Genomic DNA, 25,565 nt, shown 5'->3' with positions numbered 1-25,565 from the left:
GAGGGTGCCAGGCGTCCCACTACTCCCCCAGCCTGTCCCCTGCGGAGGCTGGGGCCGGGGGTATTTGCAGAGCTGCGGGCCGGCCGCAGCCGCCTGACCTGTCTGCAGTGGTAGCATCTCGTCAGCATGAGACACTGCTTCCAGTAGTGAAGGTCCAGGCCTTCCTCCGTGAAGGACGCGCTCCTTTCCCCGCAGAAGATGCACAGACTGAAACAAAGGAGAGTAGAGCCTGATGGCGCAGGCTGGCTGTGGGGCTGCGTCTGCGGGGCGTTGGGACAGGGCCTTGGGGCAGGGCTTCAGGCAGTTTGGACGGTGCCTCTGATACCACGCAGGTGTATCGAACTTTGCTTAAGAGACCTTCAAAGTCTAACTTCGTCGGAATAATCAAGCAGAAAGGACACGTAGTGTCCATCAGGAGCAGAGGCGGGGCAATGCGCCCTCACCTTCCTGGGGGGACACACTGCTGCTGCCCTGCTGCTCTGGGCTAGCTCCTGCGCATCCAGACGGGCGCCTCCTCCCTGACCGCGTCAGACGTGGTGTCCCCACTGCAGAGACCACTGGAAGGGCAGACGCGTCCACACCCCCGTTGGGACAGAGCTGCTCTACTCACTTGTCCAGACAGTGGTTCTCGGGAACCTCGGGAGAACTGGCTGCAGCTGCTCTCCTTCCGCATGTTTCTGGGGAAGTCCAAGAGGAAGCAATTTAAGTAACCCTTTGTGGAAACTATTTTCAAAGTTTTGGTCATCAGTTGTTGTTTTTTTAGTAACATTTAATGTGAAATGTATTTAAAAACATGCACGTTAATACCGGTGGACAGGCTCGCAGCGGCCCGAGTGCAGCAGGGGGCAGACGGGCTGTGTGTGTGCTTTCACCACATGCGTTCACTACGTACCCGGACACTCTGCTGCCGTGGCCTCGCCTTCCTTTTCCTAAGACACAGAACCAGGGGGTCAGGACAAATGGCTGCAGGGCGCACGTCCATCCAGAACGTTTTCATCCCGAAAGTGTTAGCACCTGTTCCCTAGTTCCTGGTCTCCCTCCCTCCGGGGTCTTGTCGTGGACTCCACGGAAACCAATCTTGGTCAAGGCCACCACCCCTCCACGTTGCTCACCCGTCACCAGCATCCCCCTCCCAAGGGGCTCTCAGCAGCACACGTGCCGCAGCCCTCCTCCCCGACGTCCTTATAGGCCTAGCTCCCGGGGTGGCCTGAGCCTCCCTTCCTCCAGCTTCCCACCAACTCCTTCCCGGGACCCAGACCCCCTCTGCTGCCTGCCTCTTCCCCATGGCCCCCCAGCCCAGGCCTGGGGTCCTGTAATGCCGGTCAAGGCTAAGCAGGTTCACACTGGATTCAGCCAGACCACAGAAGAACCGCAGAGCCAAAGGGTGTTGGGCCATCCCCACTTGTATTCGTGCAGAGGCAGGCAAGTGAGCAGGCAAGGAAAACCGCTTCTCCAGAAGCAGACAAGCAACCAGGAGAACCAACCCCGCAGAAACCTACCCACAAGTCTTACATAGGCTCTCTGCCACGTGCTCAAGTACTAATCATGCAAAGCAGTTGCAGCGGAAAACAAGTGAGCAAGCCTAGCCCAGCTGTTTTCCCTACAGGTCCTCTCTGCAGCCCCTGTGCCCTCCCCCCAGCCGGGCGCGGGGTCCTCTCTGCAACCCCAGCGTGAGCCCCCCTGCTGACCCTGCGCTCCCTCAGCGTCTCTACTGGAGTCTCCAGCCACCTTTAACCTCACTTCATGGGATGGTCTCCGCTTGTCCCACCCCTGCCCCTCAGTGGGCTCTGTTGTGGTCAGTGTCCTCGGCAGTTCAGTCCCACAGGCCTCAACACCTGGCAGACTGGGTACCCCTCCTCTCACTCACCTGCAGGGCCCCTGTCAGACGTGCCAGTAAACCCTGTCCGCCCGGCTGCACCCCCGCTCCTCACCACCCGCACTCTGGAGGTGCCCCGGCCTGGCTCCAAACCAAGGCTGAGTGCGCATTCACGCCGCAGTGTGGGGACTTCCTTCTGCACGAACCCTCCTCTGCTTCCCAGGCAACACTCCCACTCATTGCCCATGTCCATGTGGCTCCATATGCCCCGCCACTCCGGCACCCCTGCTGTTCGTCCTCCGTCCTCCAGGCTGGGCCGCACAGTTCTGGGTGCCGCCCTCCCCTGGCACCGTCCCCCCAGCACAGACCACACTGTCACGCCCTTCCCCAGCACCTGTGTTGACAGTGGTTGACAGTCTCCACTGCCGGACAGGAAAGGCACAAGGGTGGGGGTTCCCATCTGTCAGTTTACTGCTGTGTCCCCTGTGTGCCCAGCACACAACTTGTGACTAAATGAAGAACTTCAGTGTCTCCTGGCAGCAACGGGTGGTGACCCGACTGGGGCCTCCTGCCACGTTCTCCGCAAGCAAGCCCCCCTCCAGTGCGCAGGCACACTGAGCACACTGCACAGAAAAGGGAGGCCCCAGTGGCAGGTTCACCAGCGGGCGGATGGGCCATGCCGGTATGGACCTGCGACAGCGGGTTAGTGGGACAGTCTGACGGCACCTGAAGGTCTCAGTTCTGAATCCCACTGTGTGGGCAGAAGGCACTGCCCCCAGCTGGTCCCAGGAGCTCCTTGCTCCTCTGTCCCCATTCCTGAAGGGAGCCTTCTCCCTTTCTACGGCCATCCCGACATGCCAGCATTAGGGGAGGTGGTGTGCACCTCTCTGCCACAGGCACTCAGATACATTCAGCCGTCTTCTCGTCCTCATTCTCATCTAGTCCTTCTTTGTGAAGAGGAAGCGGCTGGACCACTTACCAGGCAGTTCCCCCTACCTCCACGTGTAGCCTGAGGTCCCTGCAGCAGTGCCCATCCCTCTGCTTTCTTTCTTTACATTTAATTTTCCTCCTTGTTGGAAGCAGCTGTGCTAGGCTTGCTTGCTGGTTCCCGGCTGCAAGTGCTTCTCCTGATCGGTGCGTGAACGTGGCTGCACGTGTGTATGGCCTATGGAAGGCTATGGGTGCTTGGGCTCAGGGGCATGGCGGGTTGCAGATTGCCTGCCTGCCACTATAAGGGGCCATTTTGCCATTTCTTTGCCGGAGAAGCAGTTTCCCCCACCTGTGTGCTCATCAGCCATTGCGAGACTCATTAAACAGAGTGGCCCAACACTTTCCAGCCCCGCAGTTTCCCTACCATCTGCCAGAATGCAACGTGGACCTGCCTGGCTTCGGCACCAGCATTATACTCCTTACAGGCTTAGTAACAAAAATCAGTGGCATGAAGCTAATATAAATCCCAGGAGCCGAGCAGTTTGATCCCACTGCCTACATGTCTCCTATAGGCGCAAGACTTAGAGCTTCCCAATGTCGACCATTTGCCCAAGACCTTGCCTTTTTAACGCACGGAAATCAGATGCTTAGGTTCAAGTTCCTTTTCCCAACAGCCTCTGATAGAGCCTGGGGAGCTGCAGACAGGATGGGGTCCCTCTGCGCCCAGAGTTTGCGCTCAGCATTCGCAGCAGCTCACCCCACCCCCCAGGGAACACGAACAGCATGCACATGAGCTAAGGAAGATGCTGTCCATTTAACCCCAAAAGAGTTTAACAACCAATCAGGAATTAAGTACCCATTTCAATAATGCTGTGAAGAGCAAACACAGTGTGCTGTGTGTTTCCATAATGAAGTCCATGGTCACAGGGTTCTAACGCAAAGCCCATGGTAGAACCCTGTAGACCCCAGGTGACTGAAGCCCCACCTGAACCTGGTCCACCTGCCCCTGGCCCCATGTGAATCTGGCCCACCTGAACCCTGGCCCCACCTGAACCCAGCCCACCTGAACCCAGCCCTACCTGAACCCAGCCTGTCTGAACCCAGCCCACCTGAACCCAGCCCGTCTGAACCCAGCCCACCTGAACCCAGCCCACCTGAACCCAGCCCACCTGAACCCAGCTCACCTGAACCCAGCTCACCTGAACCCGGTCCACCTGGACTCTAGCCCCACCTGAGCCTGGCCCACCTGGACTCTAGCCCCACCTGAGCCTGGCCCACCTGGACTCTAGCCCCACCTGAGCCTGGCCCACCTAGCCCCTGGCCCCATGTGAATCTGGCCCACCTGAACCCAGCCCACCTGAACTCCGCCCCACCTGGCCCCTGGCCCGATGTGAATCTGGTCCACCTGAACCCAGCTCACCTGAACCCGGTCCACCTGAACTTTGGCTTGCATTTCTTTCAGTGCTGCTAACTGCCCTTGTAAAACTTTAATTTCTTCTTTCTTTTGTTTTTCTGCTTCTTCTGTAGCCGCTTTTTTCTGTGCCTGGTATGAAAGTTATTTTTCCATTAGAATAGCTTTTTAGAGTAGCCATAGAAAGTGGGAGACAGATTACACACATAAACTGGGCTTCTTATACACTATACTAGTAAGATTAATCCTATAACGAGGGTTAAACGTAAACATCCAATTAAGAACATTCTGACTGATGAGGCTACAGATGTCCTCACGCTAGCATGATTACAGGTGGGGACAGCCTCGCAGGTGCAAAGGGAAGTGCAGGGTCTGAGCCGGCGACCGGGCGCTCGGGGTGTGCGGGTCCCTGTACAGTCACTCCTTGAACAAGGCCAGCTTATTCACGTGTCAGACCACTCCTTCCACACTCATACTTAACTCACCCTGACTTCCACATCGGTAGGCCTGCCGTCTATTTTAGCAAACCCCTCGAAGATGGTTTTGTATAGAATGTTCCTGCGCGTGGTGCTGTCGTCCGGGGGGAGGTACTCCAGGACAGAAGCCCGGTGCCGCCTGTACATGTCCAGAACCACCCTGACGGCGGTCTCCCGGACCTCGTACACTCTGTGCTCCAGGGCACGCACTGCGAACTGAACAGAGAGGGGCTCCAGTTGTCACTGATGCCGTGGAGCGCAGGGCACTTCGTCCCGCATCAGGGAAACAGAGCACATTACAGACACTTGGAAAAGGACGAGAAAATGCCACAGAATCCCAGCTCTTGGGGACATGGCTCTCGCTTGGGGGAGCACATGTCCGTGCGTGAGCTCAGGTTGGATGGGGAGGGGAGGGGAGGGGAGGGTGTTCTGCATTTCCCCACTTACTGATTTACAAGGACTCTCAGGTTCTACCCCTTCCACACACTCTACATTAAGTATTATGAGCTGTTTTAAGCACAGAGACGAGAAGACAGAGTTAACTCTGTGCATCGACCACCTGGACTAACCAGGGTCACGATCGCCCACGTTTGTTCTGGATCTTTCTCTGTTCCAGCAATAATCCCTGGCCACCGTGCTGAGCGTGTCTGTCTCTGGCACACCGGCCGCTCGGCCTCCTGGAGCCGGCTGCACGCTGCCCAGACACCCCTGCGTGTGCGCACATGTGTACTATGCTTATTCTGGAACTCCCTTTTGTCCTACTCAGCGCTTTCGATATCTGTGCACGTTCACTCGGCGCGACCCGCTCCACTCACTTTACTGTTTGGCACTCTGGCACGCGAATGCAGCACACTGCCTTTAGCCCGTCTCGGATGGACGTTAGTTACCACATTTGGGAAGGGTCCTGCGGGCCTCTGTGCTCCCCACGGTCTCAGCCTGGCACAACTCCTGGTGTCACCCCAGACCTTGTCCTCTCCAGCTGCCGCACCACCTCGAAGCACTGGCCTGAGATCCTCCCTGAGGCCACCCCCTCCCACCTCTCCGCTCACTTCTGTACCTCTCCCCTGACGACCCCTCAACCCCAGCAGGACCTCGACCCTTTCATCCCACCCTTTGCCACCTTTGCCACCTATCCTCTCCTCCCGTCCCTACGGCCGGTGTCCAGCCCAATGGTGTGGTCCGCCCCGCATCGGGGGCGTCTGTGCAGCCCCTGCACCCGGACTCTCCTCCTCTTTGTTTGCCAGGAGAAGAGGCTGTGATGGCTGATGTGACAATCATGCCAGCTGGTTGCACATGCATTTACAGCCCTAGGGGTCACAGGGTCCTTGGCACTGCACAGTAAAGGACCTGCAGCCCCCTCTCCCAGACGTCCATGAGCATCTCATCACATTTCCTCCTCACTTCCCACACCTCTACCACCCGCTTGGCTTTGAGCTGACTTCCCCCCGCTAAGACTCCACTGAGCTGTCCTCCCGTTTGCGCTGTGGCCTGGCGCCTTCGTGACTCCAGGACTTCTGTGCATGATGCGGCCTGGCCCCTTCAGGGCTCCAGGACTTCGCTCTGCAGTTACCACCCCCCGCCCCATTTCCTGCATTTCTTCATTCCTCCTCTTCTACTTCCTAGGTCTGGATCCATCCCACTGGCTTCAGACCGACAAGCTGGCCGTGGGCTCCACAAAGCCCTGCCCTGTGCCTCTGTAGGCACAGCCATTACACTTCAGGCCCCGTGGAGTTAGGCTTGGCTGACAGTCACCTCCCACTTCAGAGTCGTCCAATCCCTGTCCTTTACTGGGTGACCCCGTGGTTATGTGGGAAGGCTGGAGGCAATACACTTGGAGGAGAGCGAGCCCCTAAGTATCAAATGGAGCTGCGGGGCCCCACGGGACTGCACTGCCGTGATGGGGGAGAGCAGGGCGCTTCCACTGCGTGCACCCTGAAATGCAGAGGGGCTGCAGCCCACCGACTGGCCCGGAGCTCAGGCTGGCACCTAGGCGGCCTGCTGCCAGTCAAGAGCATGACCATGTGGGCAGGCATCGTACCTGGGGGAGCGGGGACAGGAAACTGAACCCGAACGCGGGGAGGAGGGCGAGGGGAACGCCCTCCGGGAGCCAGGACTAGCCGTGGAGGGAGCAGAGCTTGGTTGGGCTGGGTGTCACAGTGGGAGTGAGTCAGCCAGGTGCTGGATGCCCCTGAGGGCGAGCCCACCGCACGGCTGGCGGGGGCTGGACACAAAGGGGCAGCCAGATATGGAGCCCAGGTGCGTGGCCCGAGCGACAGAAGCAGGAGGGCGGAGCTGGGTATGGACACGCACCTATGCCGCTCACGGACTACATGGGAGGTGCTGAGCGAAGCGGGTGGGGAGCCAGCCGTTCAGGGAGGGCACAGGCCGGGGAGAGACTTGAGAGCCTTCCAGTCAGGTGGGGGTGTGGGAGAGACCCTGAGGGGGTGTGTGTACATAAAGGAGAGGGCGAGGCCTGAGGACTCCACGTGAGAGTCGGCATGATTAACCGAAGGGGGTTGAGGCCACAGGCTGGAAGAGCCGGGCCGGAGTGCTGGGAGGAGGTGGGAGGACGTACTCAAAGATGTCTTCATTCCGAGTGTAAATCACAGGTCTGTGGGTGAAACAGGTGCACTGTAAACGGGCCTATGTGGCCCTGGTAATGTCAGCACACCAGGTGCAAAGCCCGGTCTGAGTCAGCAGCGATGTGGGGTCCCGACTACGGAGACACTTGTCAGTCATGCACCACTGGCGGAGAGGGACGGAGGGAGGTCTGACGTGCAGGGTGGACTGAAGGCGGTCGGGAGAGCACGTCTGTGGCTGCCCAGGACCCCCCACGCCCGAGCTGCCCTTCGGCCCGTCTGGAGTCAGGAAGGAGGGGCTCTTGGTTTGGCAGCAGCTTCCCTCCCGCAGTGTCCATGGTTTCCTTAGGCCATCCACAGCAGGATAGGAGAGGACAGGACAGGCGGGCTGTGTGAGGTGCACTTGTGCGCGCTGCCGGCTCTCCTGACACCTGGTCTCTGTATTGGCCGAGCTCCATGGACAAAGGTCTGTCCACATCATGCACAACTCAGGGGCTTCGCCCGGCAGGACTGCTAGCCAGCCAGCTGACACGCTGTTCCTGAGGTCACTCATTCCTTCACTCAACACCCTCGGGCCCCAGATGCCACCTCTGTGCCAGGGCCACAGGGGTGGTGTGTCACACAGGTGCGTGCCGGCACACTCACCTTCATCACGCTGTCCACAGTGAAGCCCGTGTTGTCTGTGCCCAGGTCTTTCAGCAGCCGGGCCAGCAGGTCCATCTGACTCATGGCCAGGTGGGCAGAAGCATTTGCTTTCAATGGCTGTACCAGGTAAGATGGAATCATTTGAAGAGACTTCACTTCCTTAAACAAGGCCATTTCCTGCAAAAACCAACATAGTTTATTCATCTGTATTGGAAAATGCTAGGGGTAATTCAGTACAACCTACTGTAATGTGATCCTCAAAGTCAACAGTGAAGGACAGAATCGGGCAGTAAGAGCCAAGTGGCAACTGGGAGTGACACCCCCAGTGCTCAGCCTACACTTCCGTTCATAACAGGATAACAAGTGGATACAGAAGCCAGGCGTGGAGAAGTAAGGCCACTCTCCTAGGTTAACGGAAGCTTCAGAGAAACGTGATCGAGAAAGAGGGATTCTGAGGTCTAAAATTCTGAAAGAAATTAGCTTTGTTTCATGAATCATCTCAGCATTCTTTTTTTTTTTTTTAACAGAGACAGAGAGAGAGAGAGAGAGGGATAGATAGGGACAGACAGGAACAGAGAGATGAGAAGCATCAATCATCAGTTTTTTGTTGTGACACCTTAGTTGTTCATTGATTGCTTTCTCGTATGTGCCTTGACCGCGGGCCTTCAGCAGACCAAGTAACCCCTTGCTCGAGCCAGCGACCTTCAGTCCAAGCCGGTGAACTTTTGTTCAAACCAGATGAGCCCGTGCTCAAGCTGGCGACCTTGGGGTCTCGAACCTGGGTCCTTCCACATCCCAGTCCAACGCTCTATCCATTGCGCCACCGCCTGGTCAAGCCATCTCAGCATTCTTGACACGTCAGCCCAGTGTCACCACACACAATGCTCGAGATGAGATCTCAGATGGGCTAAGAGGAAAAGTGTATGCACCACCCCACATCTAAAAATCTAAATACCAGCTTCTATCATCAAGATGACAGAATGGTGTGTAATTGGCTACACACAATGAAATATAAAGTGGTCACCGAGTGAGTGAGACAGAGAGAAAGAGAGAGAAGAGAGTAGGCACCGAAGCGTGTGAGCTGCAGCAGACAGAGCCCTCCCTGGGTTAGTAGGTCTGCAGGTCAATCGCTCAACCCGTTTTCTGCGAGATTCATGGGGCATCGGGGCCTAGGGGTGACCCTGCAGACACGGGAGTATGAACAGGAAGCTCCTGAGTGACAGGAGACACTGCAAGTGTGTGAACTCAAAGCCAGAGTTGGGTGCCAGTGCCCGGTGGGCTTCACCGCGGTCCGTGGCTACGGGACCTCCGCAGAGGGGACTCAGCAGGGCCAACTCCTCAGAAATCCACACGCTTGAAAAGAACTAAGCAAACCTGCTCTCATTTCCATATATCTTCTGAAAGATGACAGGTACCCGTTCTGGGCTGTATGAAGAAGGGGGTGCTCTGTACCCCTTGGGGATAACTTGTTTTACCTTCTTTATAGTGCTACGCAGTCACTTTAAGTGAAAATTTAAGTTTACTAAATGAGATGAGACGGACGACTCTTCACAGCAGAGAAATGACCCTCATGAGAAGCTATGAAGGTTTCAGATTCCTTCTCAAGAAAGACGTGCACACTCACAAAAGTGTGTGTTAAGGTGCTGAGGAATTCGCAGACTTACGAAGGGACCGTCATGCAGCGCTCCCAGGCCAGATGCCGTCGCCAGCTGACGGGAGGATGCAGAGGTGCTTTCCTAGTGCAGCGGTGGAAGCGTGCCCCGCACACCCCCAGCTCACTTTGGCTCAGCACTGGCCCCTGCGCCTGCCTAGCAGGAGGCTACAATGTTGACTTCACAACATTTGTGATTTTACCCCCGGATTTTCTATTCTGATTTACTATTTCATGAATTTGTATTTTAACAATGAATAGAAGTAACATGTTGAGTTAGAAACCCTAGAAACCCAAACTGTAGCGTTCAATCCAAGTTCCCGTCTAAGAGCGCAGGAGCGGCACCGCGGCCAAGCCAGGTGCCCCGCGCAGACGCAGCACCTGCAGGGCGGTGCCCATCCCGACAGCTCGGGCCTGCCGGGCGGTTGTACCTGAATGAAATTCGAAGCCATAGTCCGGAGCCGTGCAGAAGAGTCTCCGGTTCTCGTGAGCAGCACGGGGATGGTTCTCTCCACACAGTGGGTTGTCTCAAGTTTACTCAGTTTATGTTTAGGGATATATTGTGTGATTATCATTTTCAACAACTTCAAAGAAGCCTGAAAGACCTAAGAAAAAAGTGATGAGAACAGGTGAGCTACCAGGTGAATTCTGTCAAAAGTGAACACAAGCATCAGGGGCCCTGCTCAGCGGACAAGCCCCTGAGTGAGCGCAGGTGCGGGCGCACATGTTCCCTCTGGAGGCCCCTTCGGAGTCAGAACATGCAAATAAGTCCCCAGCTTCAGGGCCCGTGAAAGCAAACACACAACTGCACACTGACAAGGTGTGGGGAACAGGTGTCTGTGGACACTGGCTTTGAGGGGCATGACAAAGTGCGGCTGTCCAGGACTGGAGAGGATGACCGAGTGCAGACAGACGCCCGGACTCCTCGCTGACACACTTCCAGAACCCGTATTCCCAGGGGCCGCTGTGGGAGCCGACAACCAGAGGGCGACGGGCCACCTCTTGGGCTACTTGGACCTCCTGGGGTGGGTCACAGTGCTGCACTGCAGACGCAGGCGCAGAGGGCCGAGAACTCACGGGGGTCACGATGTCGCGGATGGATCTCCTGGTGAGAAAAACGGCTGCCCTCAGCGTGCTCCTCAGGGCCTCCTTTGGGGTCCCCACGGGCATGTCCATCAGCTGCTTACACAGGGCGAGCAGTGCGTCTTCCCGGGAGGACCACATCTTGGAATAGGCCCCGGCCACCTGCAGACCAGGGTCCTGCTTACTTTGTGGCGTGTCAGCGACATCACTGTCCCCTTCACCCCCACCCCAGCGCTATGCCATTGGAGCCTTTGTTTCAAATGAAAAAAACATCTAACACCAGGGCCTCTGCAGAACAAATATGAGTATTCAGAGACACCGTTTTCCTGACATGGAATGTAAGAGCGTGTAAAGTGGGGACAGTGTTAAAGCTCCGGCACAGGCCTACTGTGGAGTCGGGAGCCGGGGACACACGAGCTCACTGCGCCGAGGAGACCCAGCTTTGCTCGGTTCACCAATGCTCTCCCTGGCATCAGCTGGTGCTCACGGGAGGAGTGGGTTTTCACCACCAGCTCTGTGAGCGCCAGAAAGAAAGTGGTACTCATGTCTCTGCTGCTTCCTAGAGTTAGTATTCAGCTCAGGACTCTCCAACTTGGTCCTGAGGACCAAGGGGAGCCAGCACCCTCACACAGACCTGGCCTGCTGCTTGGCTCCTCCCTCCCTCCTTCCTTTCCTTCCTGCCCGCCTGCAACAGAACTCAGACGGTCCGGAGAGCACAGGCGGGTGAGCAGAGATGGAGGCAGAGACCGTGCACACCCTCGCTCCCAGACACTGTTCGTGGGTGCGGGAGCAGGACAGGGAGGGCAGCTGCTGGGAGGACAATGGAGTCATCTGAAACACGGGCTGGAGGGGAGCTCGGGGAGACCCTGGACCAAGGATGGGGGAGCGGGTCCCGGAGCAAATGGAGCCCGAAACACGGCTGGGGACACATGACAACACAGACGCCGTCCCATGTCAGGCGTGTCATGAGAAGGTCTGGTTCTTTGAAAAAGTTGATGCTGCTGGGAAAACAGAAGGCAGGACAAGAGGGAGAGCAAATACGGGAGGGACCGCATCCGTGAGGAAGCCGCCGGCAGGAGTCAGCAGGGATATAACACAGACGCAGACAGACACACAGATGTAGACATGTAGACACACAAGACAGACACAGACATGCAAGCACACAGACACACACATAGACATGCAGGCACGCAGACACACACGCACACAGACATGCAGGCACGCAGACACACACGCATACAGACATGCAGGCACGCAGACACACACGCACACAGACATGCAGGCACGCAGACACACACGCACACAGACATGCAGGCACGCAGAAACACACGCACACAGACATGCAGGCACGCAGACACACACATAGACATGCAGGCACGCACACACACACGCACACAGACATGCAGGCACGCACACACACACGCACACAGACATGCAGGCACGCACACACACACGCACACAGACATGCAGGCACGCAGACACACACATAGACATGCAGGCACGCACACACACACGCACACAGACATGCAGGCATGCAGACACACACGCACACAGACATGCAGGCACGCAGACACACACGCACTCATGCACGCAGGTCTACAGCAGCTTCCTCTTACCACACTCTCCCCCAGCACGTCAATGGTGGAGCTGGCCTCCCTCAAAGCCTTCTCTGTCAGGGGCTCTGGCTCGCCCACAGTGGCCCCTTTGGGATCCTCGCTGACATCTGTGTCACTCTTCTCTGGCTCCATAGCCACGGCTCCGGGCTGCTTGTGCATGGCGGGAAGAGGCCGCTCGTCGTAGGGCAGGGACTCGAGCTGCAGCACAGGAAGGGGCAGCAGAGCTGCCGTGTGATCCTCCACCCGACACTGGTCTATACCACAGGCTTACTACACTGCAGGCTCACTGCACCGGTTCCCATGTGGTTCTCCACTGGACACCGGTCTACACTGCAGGCTTACTGCACAGGTTCCCATGTGGTCCCCCACCAGACACTGGTCTACACCGCAGGCTTACTGCACCTGCTCCCATGTGGTCCCCTATCTAACACCAGTCTACAGTGCAGGCTCACTGCTCTGGCCTTTCCTGGTCTGAATGAGGGTATTTTTGCTAAATACCAGCATCATAAGGTTAGAACAGTTCTTACAACAGGGTGCAACAGACAAAACAAAGTCAGAGTTTCTACTGCTTTCTGAACCCCTCATAGCCCTGATAACCAAGCAATGAGGAGGGAGAAGAGCAAAGGTCAGGGTGCGCATCGTAGACCTGCCGGTGGGGCAGAAGCAGGGGCGTTGGCACTGACCACAGACGCCCAGCCAGGTGTGACTATGTGCTGGTCGCTCATGTCACCGTGTTCTGTTCAGCACTTACCTGCCTATCCTGGAAGGGAGGACAGGAAGGGGTCTGGCTGGTTTGTGCCCTGTACTGGGACAGCCCTCAGCACACGCAGGCCCTCATTCCACGTATGCTGAATGAACAGTGCACAACTGACCCCGGGCTACCTACCTGGGTCCTGAGACGCGGGTGTGTGGTGGGCAGTGGCTGGTCCACAGAGCAGTCCTGAGGGGAAACGTCCAGGGAACGCGACGAGGGCTTGTCCTGAAGGAATGGCTCTGCAAACTGGTTTTTTGTCACCCTCTCTTCTTCTGGTGGTGGCAGCAGCATTGGTGGCTGGTGGTGAGGACTGTCACCGTGGATGAGAGGCTGGAGTGGCCAATCAAAAGACCTTTGCATCTAGGGAAAAGAGGCATTTAATTCCTGGTGCCACTGCATATCAGACCTATCCCCCATGTTGGCCACGGAGCACTCATTCAGGAAGGCAGGAGTGATTGCGTGGAAGATGTCCTGCAGTTACGCCACAGCCCTCAGCTGCCTGCATGACACCGAAACCCCTGTGATCACGGGCACCTGTGCATGGCTCATCAGTGTGGGGCTGCCTCGCAGAAGTGCCTGCAGAGAGGTGTGTGGGGTACCTGGCTGGACCCGAGCACAAAGGTTTTTCTGGGTCATCATAACAGGCGTAGGCAGCAGGCGTGCTGGTAAGTGCTTTAGACGGTTATCTCATTCAGTGCTCACCACACCCCCTGGCAAATGTGACGGGAAAACTGAGGCACAGGGTGGCTAAGGAATTAAGTCTGATCACCCAGCTAGGGTGGTGGAGCTGGGATCTGGACCCAGGCCGTGCGGCTCCAGTCTGCACTACCAGCCCTCTGGCCACAGCTCAGCCTCGGTCTCCTAACCTGTACCATGGGCTCATACTCTGCCCGTGTGGGTCTGAGGACCGGGCAGTGCCCCCCATGGGTGCGACCTGGGGTTATCCTCCCACAGCTCCCAGGGCATGGGGGGCACGGGGGACAGGGCTGCAATGACTCATCCTCCCAAACAAGGGAACACTGGAGAGTGGGGCCGGCCCTGCCTCATGCTCCTGCTGCTCTGTGGGAGTCCTGCAAGGGCCCACGTGGTCAGAACGCCCTATGGAGGCACACGGGAGCGCCACCACCAGCTCTCACAGGATAGACCTACCAGCTCAGCATCCACGAGGCTGTGCAGCTCCAGCTGCGCATACACGCGGCTGCGGTACTGCTCCATCTGCCGCTTCTTGTGCTTGGCCAGGTCGTAGTCCTCCTTCTCCACGGCACAGCGTTTCTCCACCTCGTACCGGCCCAGCCGCTCCCCAACCTGAAGCACAATGCCGCGCTGTGGCTGGCACGGCCCAGTTGGCCACCAGCGCTGGGGCCCACAGGACGGCGGTGCTGGCCCCTGCGTGTGCGGTGGGGGCAGGGGCCACAAAACCCGGGAGGCGTAGACCCCCTCCCTGCACAGCGTCTGAGAAACCCCAAGTCATGTGACGTCCACTTAAGACGGGAGTGTGGCCTCACGGGTCTCAGTGACAGGTCTCATCAGGTGCTCGCTGGACCGTGGAACCCACACCACCGTTAGGCCTTAGGCCTGCCCACATGTTTACACGTGTGTCATTTTCCAGGAAGCCTGCCCGGCACGGAGGCGGACCCCCCAGTGGGCCCTCAGCACACCTTCTGCAGGTCGGCGATGGCCTGCTTCAGCTTCTTGGCATGGTCGTAGCACTCCCTGCGCACGGCCTCGCGCTTCCTCTCGTCCAGCCTGCGGATGATCTGCGCCACCTCTGGGTCTTGGTACATGTCAAATGCTAAGTCATCGAGCGGGGAAATGTAGTCAGACTTCCTAAAGGGAAGCGATGACCGTTTTAGAGCCAATTTCCATCGCAGGGAGACTGTGGGGAGGGGCCCTGGGGGGGAAGGGCCCCGGGGGCTCAGTGCTGAGGACATGGTTGGGGAAGTGTCTCCCCGACTTGTTGCTCCTCGAGGTTTCCTGCCTGAGGAGTTAGCACGGCTTCAGGTCACAAGGCCACAGTGCAGCGGCCTGACCACACAGCCCATGGCCTGGCCCTGTCCAGCTGCACTCTGGGCAGCGGGGCCTCTAAGCAGTTGGCCCCCACACTCCTCATGGCTCACGGGACATGGCCGTGCCTGGCAATTGCTGGAGATGAGAGAAAACTGAACTCCGCACCAGTGTCCCTGAGCCGTGAGCTGGTACCCGGGAGCCAGGCGTTGGGCTTGGCTCCAGCACCACCGTGACTGATGGACATTAAAGACGCTTCCACTGGACTTTACTTCCAAGTGTCAGATGCTGTCACCAACCATCATGTCCTGCAGGACATCAGAAAACCCTCCCAGGAACACTCTCCTTGGCAACCGTACAGCCTGTACTTCTGAGAGTCTCCTCTGCTGTCCCCATAGCAGGCGGCAGCTTTGTTACAGCTCAGAGACTCCCAGCCGCAGTGCCGGCCCAGCGACTCAACATTATGGCCATGGTGCCTGCCCGGCGACTCAGCGTTACCGCTGCGGTGCTGGTCCAGGGACTCAACATAATGTTAACAGGGAACAAGTCTCACTATCTCCCCATCTGTTCTAGTGACAGGACAAACGCCACAGTTAGCTTCAACCGGGGCATCTTTATAGACAGGTAAGTTTTAATTAAAATGTTACTTGTTATAGAAAAATTGGTTGGTAAATTCGTACAATAATGGACTCAAACAGGCCACGGGCGACGTCACCTTCCGAGTGGCCAAGCACCACCCCGCTTCCCTGTCCTGGCACTCGGGCACTTCGTGGATCTGCACAAGGTCAGTTCATCCTAGTGATGGCTAACTAGCGACATGTTCTCCTGTGTCCACAAGATCACAACTATTACCAAAAGACAGGTTATGCTCTTACATCTAAGTTGCTTCCCCTGAAGTCCTAGAGGTGAAAACAAAGACTTTGTTACAAAAATCCCACAAAGAAAAAAGTGATGTCATGTGACACCTGAGGCAGGACTTCGCGGCCACTGGTGTCACAGAGCGGGCTCTCCACTCTCCGCAGATCGCCCCTTAAGCAATGGGTTGCACGTGCAGTGATGTGCAGCCTTCAGCACTCACACCTGTCACAGGCCTCCTCTGCCTTCTGGAAGCCCTGCGGGATGAGGCAGGACTGCAGAGCACAGTCTAACGCCCCACCTGGCTGCCTACAAAGAGCCGGTTTCACAGAAACCACAACAACCGAGGACTCTCATCCGAGGGCCAAGAGCCGCCCCATCCTGCTGGCTAGAGTTCTCCTCGCAGGCCCTGTGCTGCCACAGTGAGGAGGTGGTCAGAAAGCCACGGAAACCTTGTGTAGGGCCTCCCCGTGTACCTGGGCCCTGCCCTGAGGGGGAAGGACGGAGTTGCTAGTGCTTCAGCAGGTGCTGGAGGGTCTGCACAGAGCCCGAGGGTTGGTGGGTAAGACCAGAAGCTCTCCATCATTGATGACGGCCCCAGCCCGCCTCCCCCAGGCTGTGAGGTCCTCATGGGGACCAGGCCTGCAGGCGACCAGGGCAGCCTCTGTAGGGAGCCAGGCTCTATGTCCACATGCCCGGCGAAGCCCACAGCTTCTGAGTACAGAATTCCCTCCACATGTTGTGCCCACAGAAGAGGTGCTTCAGTGTGAATTACTTTGTGTCCAAGCTCAGACTCCAGCAAGCCAAGGGAGACCTTACTACAAGTGGTGGGCAGAGTCTAAGCTTCTACTGAAATGCCAGTGTGTGACACTTCCCTTGCTGGGGGGCCGCTGTCAGAGGGGGGCTTCCCTCCGACCTGGCCCCTGCAGCGGCCCTTTCGCTGTTGTAAACAGCAGCACATACCCCGGGAGCAGTGAGGAGAAAAGGGACGTGCAGACTGGCTGCCGGCTGCCCTCTGCGCTGGCCAACCGAGCGCTTACTACCGGAACCGAGGCAGCACAGAAAAGCACACGAGGCTGTCTGTGAAGCGTGTGGACAAGTAACTGGTGAAAGCTGTCCTTATAAAGACGGTGTGACGTGCTTCTCACTTCCATAGGGGATGAAGTTTTAAAAGCAGACGTACAGGGAAATCTCCAGGAAATGACGCTTTGGGACAGTTAACGCCTTTAATTTTTACCTATGAATTTGCCTGTGCCAATGAAATACCAACGAATGGTTGGTGGATCTTTTTTCCAAATACATTTTAGAAACCTTCTTATAATAACTGAACGTTCAGGAAGTTAATCTCCGAAGGGCAACAAATGAAGACACGGAAAGAAACAGTGACCTTTGTCTTGAAGTGTGCTAAAACAATCCCCCAGAGGCTCAGACAGCTCTCAGCTGCAACCAGAGGCCCTGGAAGAGGCGCCCTGTGGAGGCGACTCACTTTGCTGATTCTAAAGAAAGTCCCAGAAGTTCACTGCCTTCGGGAGTGGGGCTCTTACCTGGAGCTCGTTCCCTCCAGAGCTGGGTCCTCTGGGTTGTGGCCCAGGTAATGGTCAATCAGCTTCTCCCTAGAGGACTTTGGGAGCAAGAAGTTCTGCTTAGTGTCTCAGAGGAGAAACAGAAACAGCAGGAGACCTTCCTTACTAAGGATGGGCGGACGCAGAGCCGTCAGCGAGCGTCGTGACCCTGGGCTCTGGGAGGGACAGCTCCAGTTCTCCAGGAAAAAAGAGTTTAATAGCTATGCTTCAGTCAATTTCACAGAATCTAAGATGACACCTCTTGTGACAAAAACAAATGCTTCCCTCCTCTTAGAAATAAATTCTCTTCTTTAGAAATGAAACTTCCCAAACTTACAGCATTGCTTTCCTCGCCGAAGTCCACAGGGTCTCCAATGATGTTTATCGCGACCAGAGCCACCTGAGTTGAATAAGCAGAAATTAAGTGTAAAAGGTTTGCGATAACACCACCCTCTGCACAACTGTCTTCAAACAGGATGGTGCATGGTGACGCACATTGGTTGTGAAATATGTGCTAATGCACAGGATTATTAATAATGGCTACTGTAATTTTACATTAACATTTGAAGGATGAACCAAGTGGCTGCTTTAATGTTTAAAGGCCATGAAGAGAACAGCAGCTACACACCTCCCAGTTTTAGGACAGCCTCTCAAGGAACCGCCGCTCAGGGTCACACCAACACGACCCTGGTAACTTAGATGATGAAGTGAACATCCTGGTTCACGCAGCTCGGGCCAAGTCACAGTCCCCCCCTGACAGGGAGGAGCCCCTCGCCGCCACGCACCCTGAGACCACTGTAGCTGAACTGGGACGTTACTGGGGGCGGACAGGGGAAAGGCTTCCCCAGCTCATTGCGAGCCTGCTGCTGGCCCGGGCCTGCAACTGTGTCTCAGGGCTCCTTCGGACTGGCCAGGCGTCCTGCCTGCACTGTGATTCGGGCTCGCGGCTCCCACCAGGGGTGCAGAACATTCCTCCATAGAAGAAGAACAGGACACGTAACCCTATGGAGAGCTGGGGCACCATCCCGGGACAGTGTGACTCACCTGATTATAGATGTTGTACTTGTTGGCATGGTTCTGGTGAAAAATCAGTTTCAGAAACTGCCCCACTGCGTCCACATACACTGACTTCAGCTCCCGAGCTTTGCACCCCGTCTTCTCATTGTCACAGAGGGACACGTAGCTGGGGAGAGCAGAATGCGCACTTACGCTGATGGGCAGGACGGTGCGAGCCCCCCCATGACACGCCGGGTGTGAAGGAAAGCGGGTGGAGGATGAACAACCCAGGAAGGACGCCCAGATGTGGAATGCTAACGAGTGTTCTCTCAAGGCAAGTTCTGCATCTGAGAATTCAGGCTGGAAGTCACTGGTGGCGATGACCACGCTGCTCGTTAACACAAGGCAGCGGGACACAGGACCAAGAGGAGGGGCGCTCGGGGTTGTGGGGCCCTCTGGTGGGCGGCACCGCGCGTGGGCCCCAGGCACTGCCCTCCGGCCCTCACCCCAGCCTGCGGAACCGCTCCGCCTGGCACGGCGCAAAGTACTCGGGCAGGCTCTCGCTGACGTAGAACTCGACCTTGCTGGGGATCATGTACTGGTGTGCCAGCAGCTGCAGCTTCCTGACGCGGCAGCGCTCCACCATCTGGACAACCACCTCTTGTGGGAACGGGCAGAACCTGAAAGCAGACACCGCTCTGGTTCCCCACACAGTGAGGACTGAGCCCCTCCTCCCAGGAACGCATTCCTTCCCAGCACGGCGAAGGCCCCGGGCTGTGCTCACAGGGCCGAGGACAGGCCCCCTGCCCTGTCCAGCTCCTCATGGTTGGACCGGGACCCTGGAGTTAGGAGGAATCTGACCTGCCTGCCACCTAACGAGCAGCACTCTGGGCACTGGGGAAGACGTGGCTCAAGGCACCTGGTTTATCACGAGATAAACACGCTCATCTGAAGAGGGGGTATGGGCAGAACGGAGCCCGAGGACCCCCCCCCCCCCCCGCCACCAAGAGCCTGCACTTTGGGGAAAGCCCTGCTTGCAGCTCCTGGTGGGAGTCAGCAGCGGTTGTCGCATCTAGTGTGTGCCCACCGCGCGTTCTCAGGGGTCTGCAGGGGACACCTGCCTTGACCATATGGGAGCTTCCCACTTCCTGGAAGTGACACAGCACATTAAAGCCTAAACAAGAAGCAGCAGAGCCCCGGCGTGGGCCTCACAGGGCGTGACCATGGCCGCAGCCATCTGCCGCAGTGCTAAAGGTGGCGCCCACCACATGTGCTGGGCTGGCGAGCCCTAGATTCACAGCACAGCGGCATCAAGGGCATCTGGAGCAGGGACACATGAAGGACGGGACAGTCAGGAGAGGCCCCACCATTGCCAGTCACTGTCCTGGCCACACAGGCTCTGTCCCTCACATCTCCCCCCGTCCTCCCAGCAGCCACTCACCACAGACTGCAGCAATTGGATAGGCCTCGGTCTGATCACCCTGTGTGGGGCCGCTGTGTCAGGTTTGCTCGCGGGCTTACCAGCTCTGCAGCTTTGCTTGATTAGTGTGTGAGCACGTGTGCATGGCCTATATAGGCTATGGGTGCTTGTGCTTGAGAGAGCTGAGAGATGGGGGATTGTGGATGTGCAGATTGTCTGCCCGCTACTGTGAGGGGCCATTTTGCTGTTTGTGTGCCTGAGAAATGGTTTCCCCTGCCTTTGTGCTTGTCCAATGTTGTGAGACTTTATTAAATGGGATGGCCCAACCCTTTCTGGCTCCGCATTTTTTCTACCATCTACCTGAATCCCATGTGGACCTGCCTGGCCTCGACTACCGGCACTACACCCTGTCTGCTGGTGGCCCTGCTCCGGACTCGCCCGCTGACCGTCAGGCCCACCTGGCCTCCCTCCCAGATCATTCCTGTCAGGACACAAACACATGCTAGACACCCCCAGTGTAAGAAACCCTCCCGAGACTGCGTGTCCCTCTCTGGCTCCTGTCCTGTTTCCCAGCTGCCCTCCTCAGCCAACGCCACACAGGAGTGAGGAGTGGTCACCACAACAGCTTCTCAGGCCCATGCCTTCCGCCCCACACTCCTACAGGGCACTCCTGGAAGGCCCTGCTGCCCTCTGTGATGTCTCACGCAGCCCACACAACCACCCCTTTTGGCCCGCCTGCCACAGGGCCCTGGACTGTGCCCTGGGCCGGGTCCCCATCTCCCTGCACTCACCACTGGGGCTCCTGTCAGCCCCATGGCTTTGCACATCTCCTGCTTATGAAGGAATGCCAACTACACATCACCCTGAGTCTCATCTCATGATCAGTGGGCAACCTGCCATTTCCATGTAGACATCTGAGAGGCATTATGTGACCTCATGTCCCAGCTCCCTAAAACCTGCCCCAGCGCTCCCCACCTCAGCAGTGGCAGCATCTCCCACCCAGTGGCCCAAGCCTCTCCTTACGCTCTGACAGGATGAGTGGGCCTCCTCCCTGCCCTTGGCCTCCCGCCTGGCTCCCTGCTGGGCAGTAATCTCGGGCATCATGCCGGGCATCAGGGCAGCTGGAGCTGTGCCTCGCCCTGGGTGTGCGGAGGAGGAGGAAGGAACAGAAAGCACGTGGCTGCACAGATGTGCATCTGGGAAGCCCTGCAGGTGCCATGTTTCTCCTGCACCTGCACACGTGTGATGGAGTGTAGCTTACATGTGAAGCCCAGTAGGAGATTAACAATAACTGGTAATAAACTAGAACGGCTACGACAACATACTGTAATAGAGACGTGACTGTGGTCATTGTCTCGGGGGTCCCTGCTGAGGGCCCCGCAGAGGCTCCGTGCTTTCTGGGAAACACGTCACTGTCCATGGGAACACGTTTCCCGCTCTGTCTTCCACCCACAAATGAACGCCTTTCCCGTCCTAACCGAGCACTCCTCACGCACGGGGGCCGGAACTCGCTCAGTCCGAGGCGAGATGGCCAACCAGCACGGATTTATTTTTCCTTCCTCACGATTTCACGGGCAGAAGGTTCAATCTCACTGTAGATCTCAGCCGCCTCAGCACGGGAGTTTTTTCCTGGACAGGGTGAGAACTGCGCTGACAGGAAGCGCTTACGGCTTCTCTTGGGCACCTCCGCACAGCCAGCACCACCACTCCTGTGCTGTGGGGCCGTTACTGAGGAAAACGAAGGGGCCCTGACCACGAGCCCCGAGATACCGTGACCATCTATCTGTTCACCAATGTGGCTACTAAGTGACTAACAGGCGGGGAGCATCTACAGCGTGAGGACACTGGACAAAGGGACGATTCACGTCCCCAGTGGAATGGCTCAAGATTTCATCACATGACTCAGAACAGCAGGCAATTTAAAAAGCATGAACTGTTTATTTCTGGAATTTTCCATTTAAAAATGTTCCTTCTGTGGTTGAACCGCAGGTAATTGAAACCACCAACACGACAAGGGGCCTACTGTACGTGTAACTCTGAGGGACAGAACAGGATGAACGGGGAGAGTATGAGACAAGACGGTGGGGCTGGTGACTACGGGCAGACCAGACGGACTCAATTCTGCAGGCATCTTGCCTGGCATTTCCTGACACTGAGTTTTCAAAAGCAAAGGTTGTCAGAGAGGTGCACGTGGGATGGAGGGCAGCGGGACACCAAGCGAGTGGCAAACACTCTGCACCCTCACGTGTGCCAGGCGTTGACATGGACAGAGAAGACACCGTGCCCACATTCAGGGCACATACAGCCTGTCCTGAGGTCTCTCAGACACAGGGACTCCCCATAATCCACAAGGGAAACACCCTTTATTATGTAAAGAAGCCTCCAAAACTGTTTAAAAAGCACCCTTCACGTGGACTGTGAATGACACAGACACCTGAAAAGGCAGGTAGGTGTGCGTCCATCTTCTGGAGATGAACTGACGGCCCCAGGTTTCTGTTTGAATAAGAATCTGGAAGCAAACTCCTGCTGTGAGCCTCCCACTGCCTCGGAGCCGCCTCTGAAGAGCAGACCCCTAAGTTCCTAGGTGGCAGAAAAACAGGAGAAAGGGAGGAAGGCCCCCATGCCCAGCAGGAGGCCGTCCCTTCCCCGCCAGGATGCACCCGTGGGAGCCCAGTGAGCCCTCTCTAACCTGGGCCAACATAGCCCCATCCTCCCTGTGGGCCTGGCCGAGGGTGTCCTCTGCCCCACTGCGATGCGCCTGAGCTCAGGGAATGCTGGGCTGCAGCCAGGAGAGCCCTAGCTGAGCCCAGTGTGGGTCTGGGTGGGGAGGGTGTCCATGTCTCCTTTCCTGCTGTGGGGTCTGAAAGCTCATTACTATGCAATAAAACAAGGGATCTATTATGCCCCCAAGGGAACACACTACCATGTCAGTGCACAAACGGCCATCTTATTTTTATATTCATTACCAAAAAGGTTCTCTTGTCCCTACACGTGAGTACCTTTCACCCCATGAACACTGAACAGGTGGGGCTGCACGAGAGCCTCTGTGGGAGGGAGGTGGGGGGACAGGAGCTGGGGGGCGGAAGTGCATCCACGTGACACTGTGGCCCCAGCCTAGTGCAGGCCTTGGCCAGGGAGGGGCGAGACTGGGGTGACTGCAGACTGGGGGATACCGAGGCAGCTGGCATGGCGTGTCCCCAGCCCTGACCTGGGGAGGCTGGCCTGGCCGGCAGGCAAGAAGCCGTGGCCAGCTCAGTCCTGTGACCTTTACCTGCCTGCAGATAAAGCCCTCATCCCTGCAGCCGCCTCCTCATCAATAAAGGGCCACTCTGTCCCCATCTGCTTCACCTCTCACCTCAGCCAGGCTGCAGGCAGGGAAGAGAGTCTGGCTTGTCAGGCTGCTCCCAAACGCCAAAGGGGAAACACATGCTCCCTTTTAGTGGGATCTGCATTCACCTTTTCAGCAGTGAAGTGAGTAAAAGCAGTCCCGGGTACATGACGGGTTTAGAATGAGACACCTGTTGCACATGTATGAGCATGCACAATATAAACAGTGCCTTCCAGTGGGGCATGGGTAAGTCATGATGACCAGGGACTCTGCTGGCAGTGCAGGGACCTGAACAGGCCCTTGGCTTCTCAGCAACCACGCCGCTGCCGTGACTGAGTAATGATGGCCTCTCCAGAGATGCCCCAACTAGTATTGCATTACTCACGAATGAACACGTTTATAAAGGTGCACAAATATCCAAGACAATCTGAAAGACTTGCTGGGCTAAAGCTGGTGTACAGAAAAGCAGTTAGACACAGAACCTGACCCCAGGAGCACAGCCAGGAAACTAAGAGCCTGCGAACACAGACCACCCCGCACAGAATGCGGACAGCGGTGTGAGCCCCACGGATGCGGGCAAACACAATTCAACACCTGGTGGTGGTGGGGTGTCACTGTCTCTCTTTTCTTTTGTATTTTCACATTTCTTAAGTAAAACATGAGTTAATGTTACTAGGAGAAAAGGCCCAACACATTTTCATTAAGAACATCAGCAGGAGGAAGAAAAGGCATCATGTAATCAGAGAGGAAGGCGGCAGCAACTGACAACCTTGCAGTTCTGATGCCTGAGTTGAAACAAAATGAGAATGCAAGGAGTCCTCAGCCGAGGCCCCTTGTGCAGCCCACCTTGGCGACCTCCAGCCACTGACGGTCGGCACGTGGATCATCAGTTCCCGGGCGCTGAAGCCGTCTTCATGCCCCGAAGAGCTGACCACAACGAATCCAATCTTGTGGGGCATTCTGGACACTGGGGCTGTTCATAAGAGCAGGAAACACTTGTTCAAAATAAGGAAACTTAGTAATGTGTTATAACAACACCATCACATTGAAACTGTGCAAGCCTTGCTAACACACGAAGTAATTCACAATGTATTCAGAACTTTTCCATTACTTTGAAACAGTCTGTGGTTTTTTGTTAGGCGCTTTTTATAGGAGCCTCTAATTCTATGTAAGATCTCATTTAAGTTATTCTGACTTCTCCCAAAAACACATCCAAAAAGTTTGACCAGTGTCATGGGTTAAATTGTGTGTCCCTGCAAAAAGTATTGAAGTCCTTCTATGAATGTGACTTTATTTAGAAATTTGCAGATGTAGTAAAAATTAAAATGAGGTCATACTGGAGTAGGATGGGCCCTACTCCAAAACGACTGGTGTCCTTCGAAGAAAAGAGACACAGGCATGCACACGACGGAGAGAAGACCACATGACAGTGGTACAGCCATGGGAGCTATGCATCTACAAGCCAGGATACCAATGATCATCAGAAAGGAAAGGGCCTCCCTACAGCCAAAGACAGAGCATGGCCCGCCAACACTGTGATTTCTGCCTTCTGGCCTCCAGGACAAACTGTTTTAAGTCAGTGTGTGGTACTTTGTTATGGCACAAACAAGCTTTTTAGATGAGATATAAAGTTTTTTTTACATTAGGTAAGCAACTAAAACAACCAGTACATCAATAAATTGTACAAAAATAAGGGGGGGGAAGGACTTTTTAATCAACAGCATAATAACTGCTAAATAAAAATTACTACCCAAGATGGGACAGCAGAAATACAGACAGAAATACAGAGTGCAGAGATGGACACACGGAGCCAGGATGAGTGACTGATGCGTAGGAGACACTGACACACATATGGGTTGAATGCTGTTTTTTTAATGTCATGATTTTTTAATGAACTGGACTTTGTTCACAGTTACACATCATTATTCGGAGGGAGGATGTGTGGCGTCTACTTTTGCCTGATAGTGTCCATCCTGGCCTGGTTTGAAAACAGCACCTCAGTCACAATTTCCCTTGGTGACCTGCCCTTCCCACTCCAGCATCTGAGGGGTGCAACACCCCACGCTGCACTCCTCAGCTTCCCACCCGTGGTGGCCGCTTTTCCCGGGTTGCTCTGTCCACGAGTTCCACATCCCTCCTTGGTAACTGGTTCAGGACAAAAAGACCCAAACTGGGCCAATGCCACTAGACCCTAGGACTTTGCTGGGGCTGCCAGGAAAGAGAAGCTTCATTTCCACTGTCACTGGGCTGGAGGATAACACCTGTGGGGGCTGCTGGATGCCACCAGGGAGAGTTCCTGCCAGAGGGCAGGCTGACATGGGGAACAGTGATGCAGGAGGCAGACAGCCTTGTAGGCCTTAGGTTTAGCCACACTTAAAGCCCAACCACTCATGGACTTCTGGTTTCTCTCCAGCTACTGAGCCCATCAAATTCCTCTTC

At 56.2% G+C, this 25,565-nt stretch overlaps 1 protein-coding gene across 2 annotated transcripts in view; it reads right to left on the bottom strand.

The window, feature by feature from the left end:
- CEP104 (centrosomal protein 104) overlaps positions 1-25,565 on the bottom strand; it is a 38,311-nt gene that overhangs the window by 7,122 nt on the left and 5,624 nt on the right. For both annotated transcript variants that reach the window (XM_066270626.1, XM_066270624.1), the window contains 17 exons: positions 23,973-24,099; positions 18,885-19,058; positions 18,427-18,565; positions 17,720-17,782; positions 17,365-17,441; positions 14,620-14,788; positions 14,111-14,266; positions 13,094-13,321; positions 12,208-12,405; positions 10,586-10,753; positions 9,940-10,113; positions 7,858-8,034; positions 4,643-4,849; positions 4,167-4,289; positions 893-929; positions 611-677; positions 99-207 (listed from right to left, as the gene is read on the bottom strand). In XM_066270626.1, the coding sequence (XP_066126723.1) occupies positions 99-207; positions 611-677; positions 893-929; positions 4,167-4,289; positions 4,643-4,849; positions 7,858-8,034; positions 9,940-10,113; positions 10,586-10,753; positions 12,208-12,405; positions 13,094-13,321; positions 14,111-14,266; positions 14,620-14,788; positions 17,365-17,441; positions 17,720-17,782; positions 18,427-18,565; positions 18,885-19,058; positions 23,973-24,085 (2,379 nt within the window). In that variant the 5' untranslated portion in view covers positions 24,086-24,099. The remainder of the gene's footprint in view (positions 1-98; positions 208-610; positions 678-892; positions 930-4,166; positions 4,290-4,642; positions 4,850-7,857; positions 8,035-9,939; positions 10,114-10,585; positions 10,754-12,207; positions 12,406-13,093; positions 13,322-14,110; positions 14,267-14,619; positions 14,789-17,364; positions 17,442-17,719; positions 17,783-18,426; positions 18,566-18,884; positions 19,059-23,972; positions 24,100-25,565) is intronic.

The sequence above is a fragment of the Saccopteryx bilineata genome, chromosome 3 (assembly GCF_036850765.1).
Source record: "Saccopteryx bilineata isolate mSacBil1 chromosome 3, mSacBil1_pri_phased_curated, whole genome shotgun sequence".
Taxonomy (NCBI): domain Eukaryota; kingdom Metazoa; phylum Chordata; class Mammalia; order Chiroptera; family Emballonuridae; genus Saccopteryx; species Saccopteryx bilineata.
Note: the sequence above shows the minus strand (reverse complement) of the source record. Positions and strands in the feature narration are given on the sequence as shown.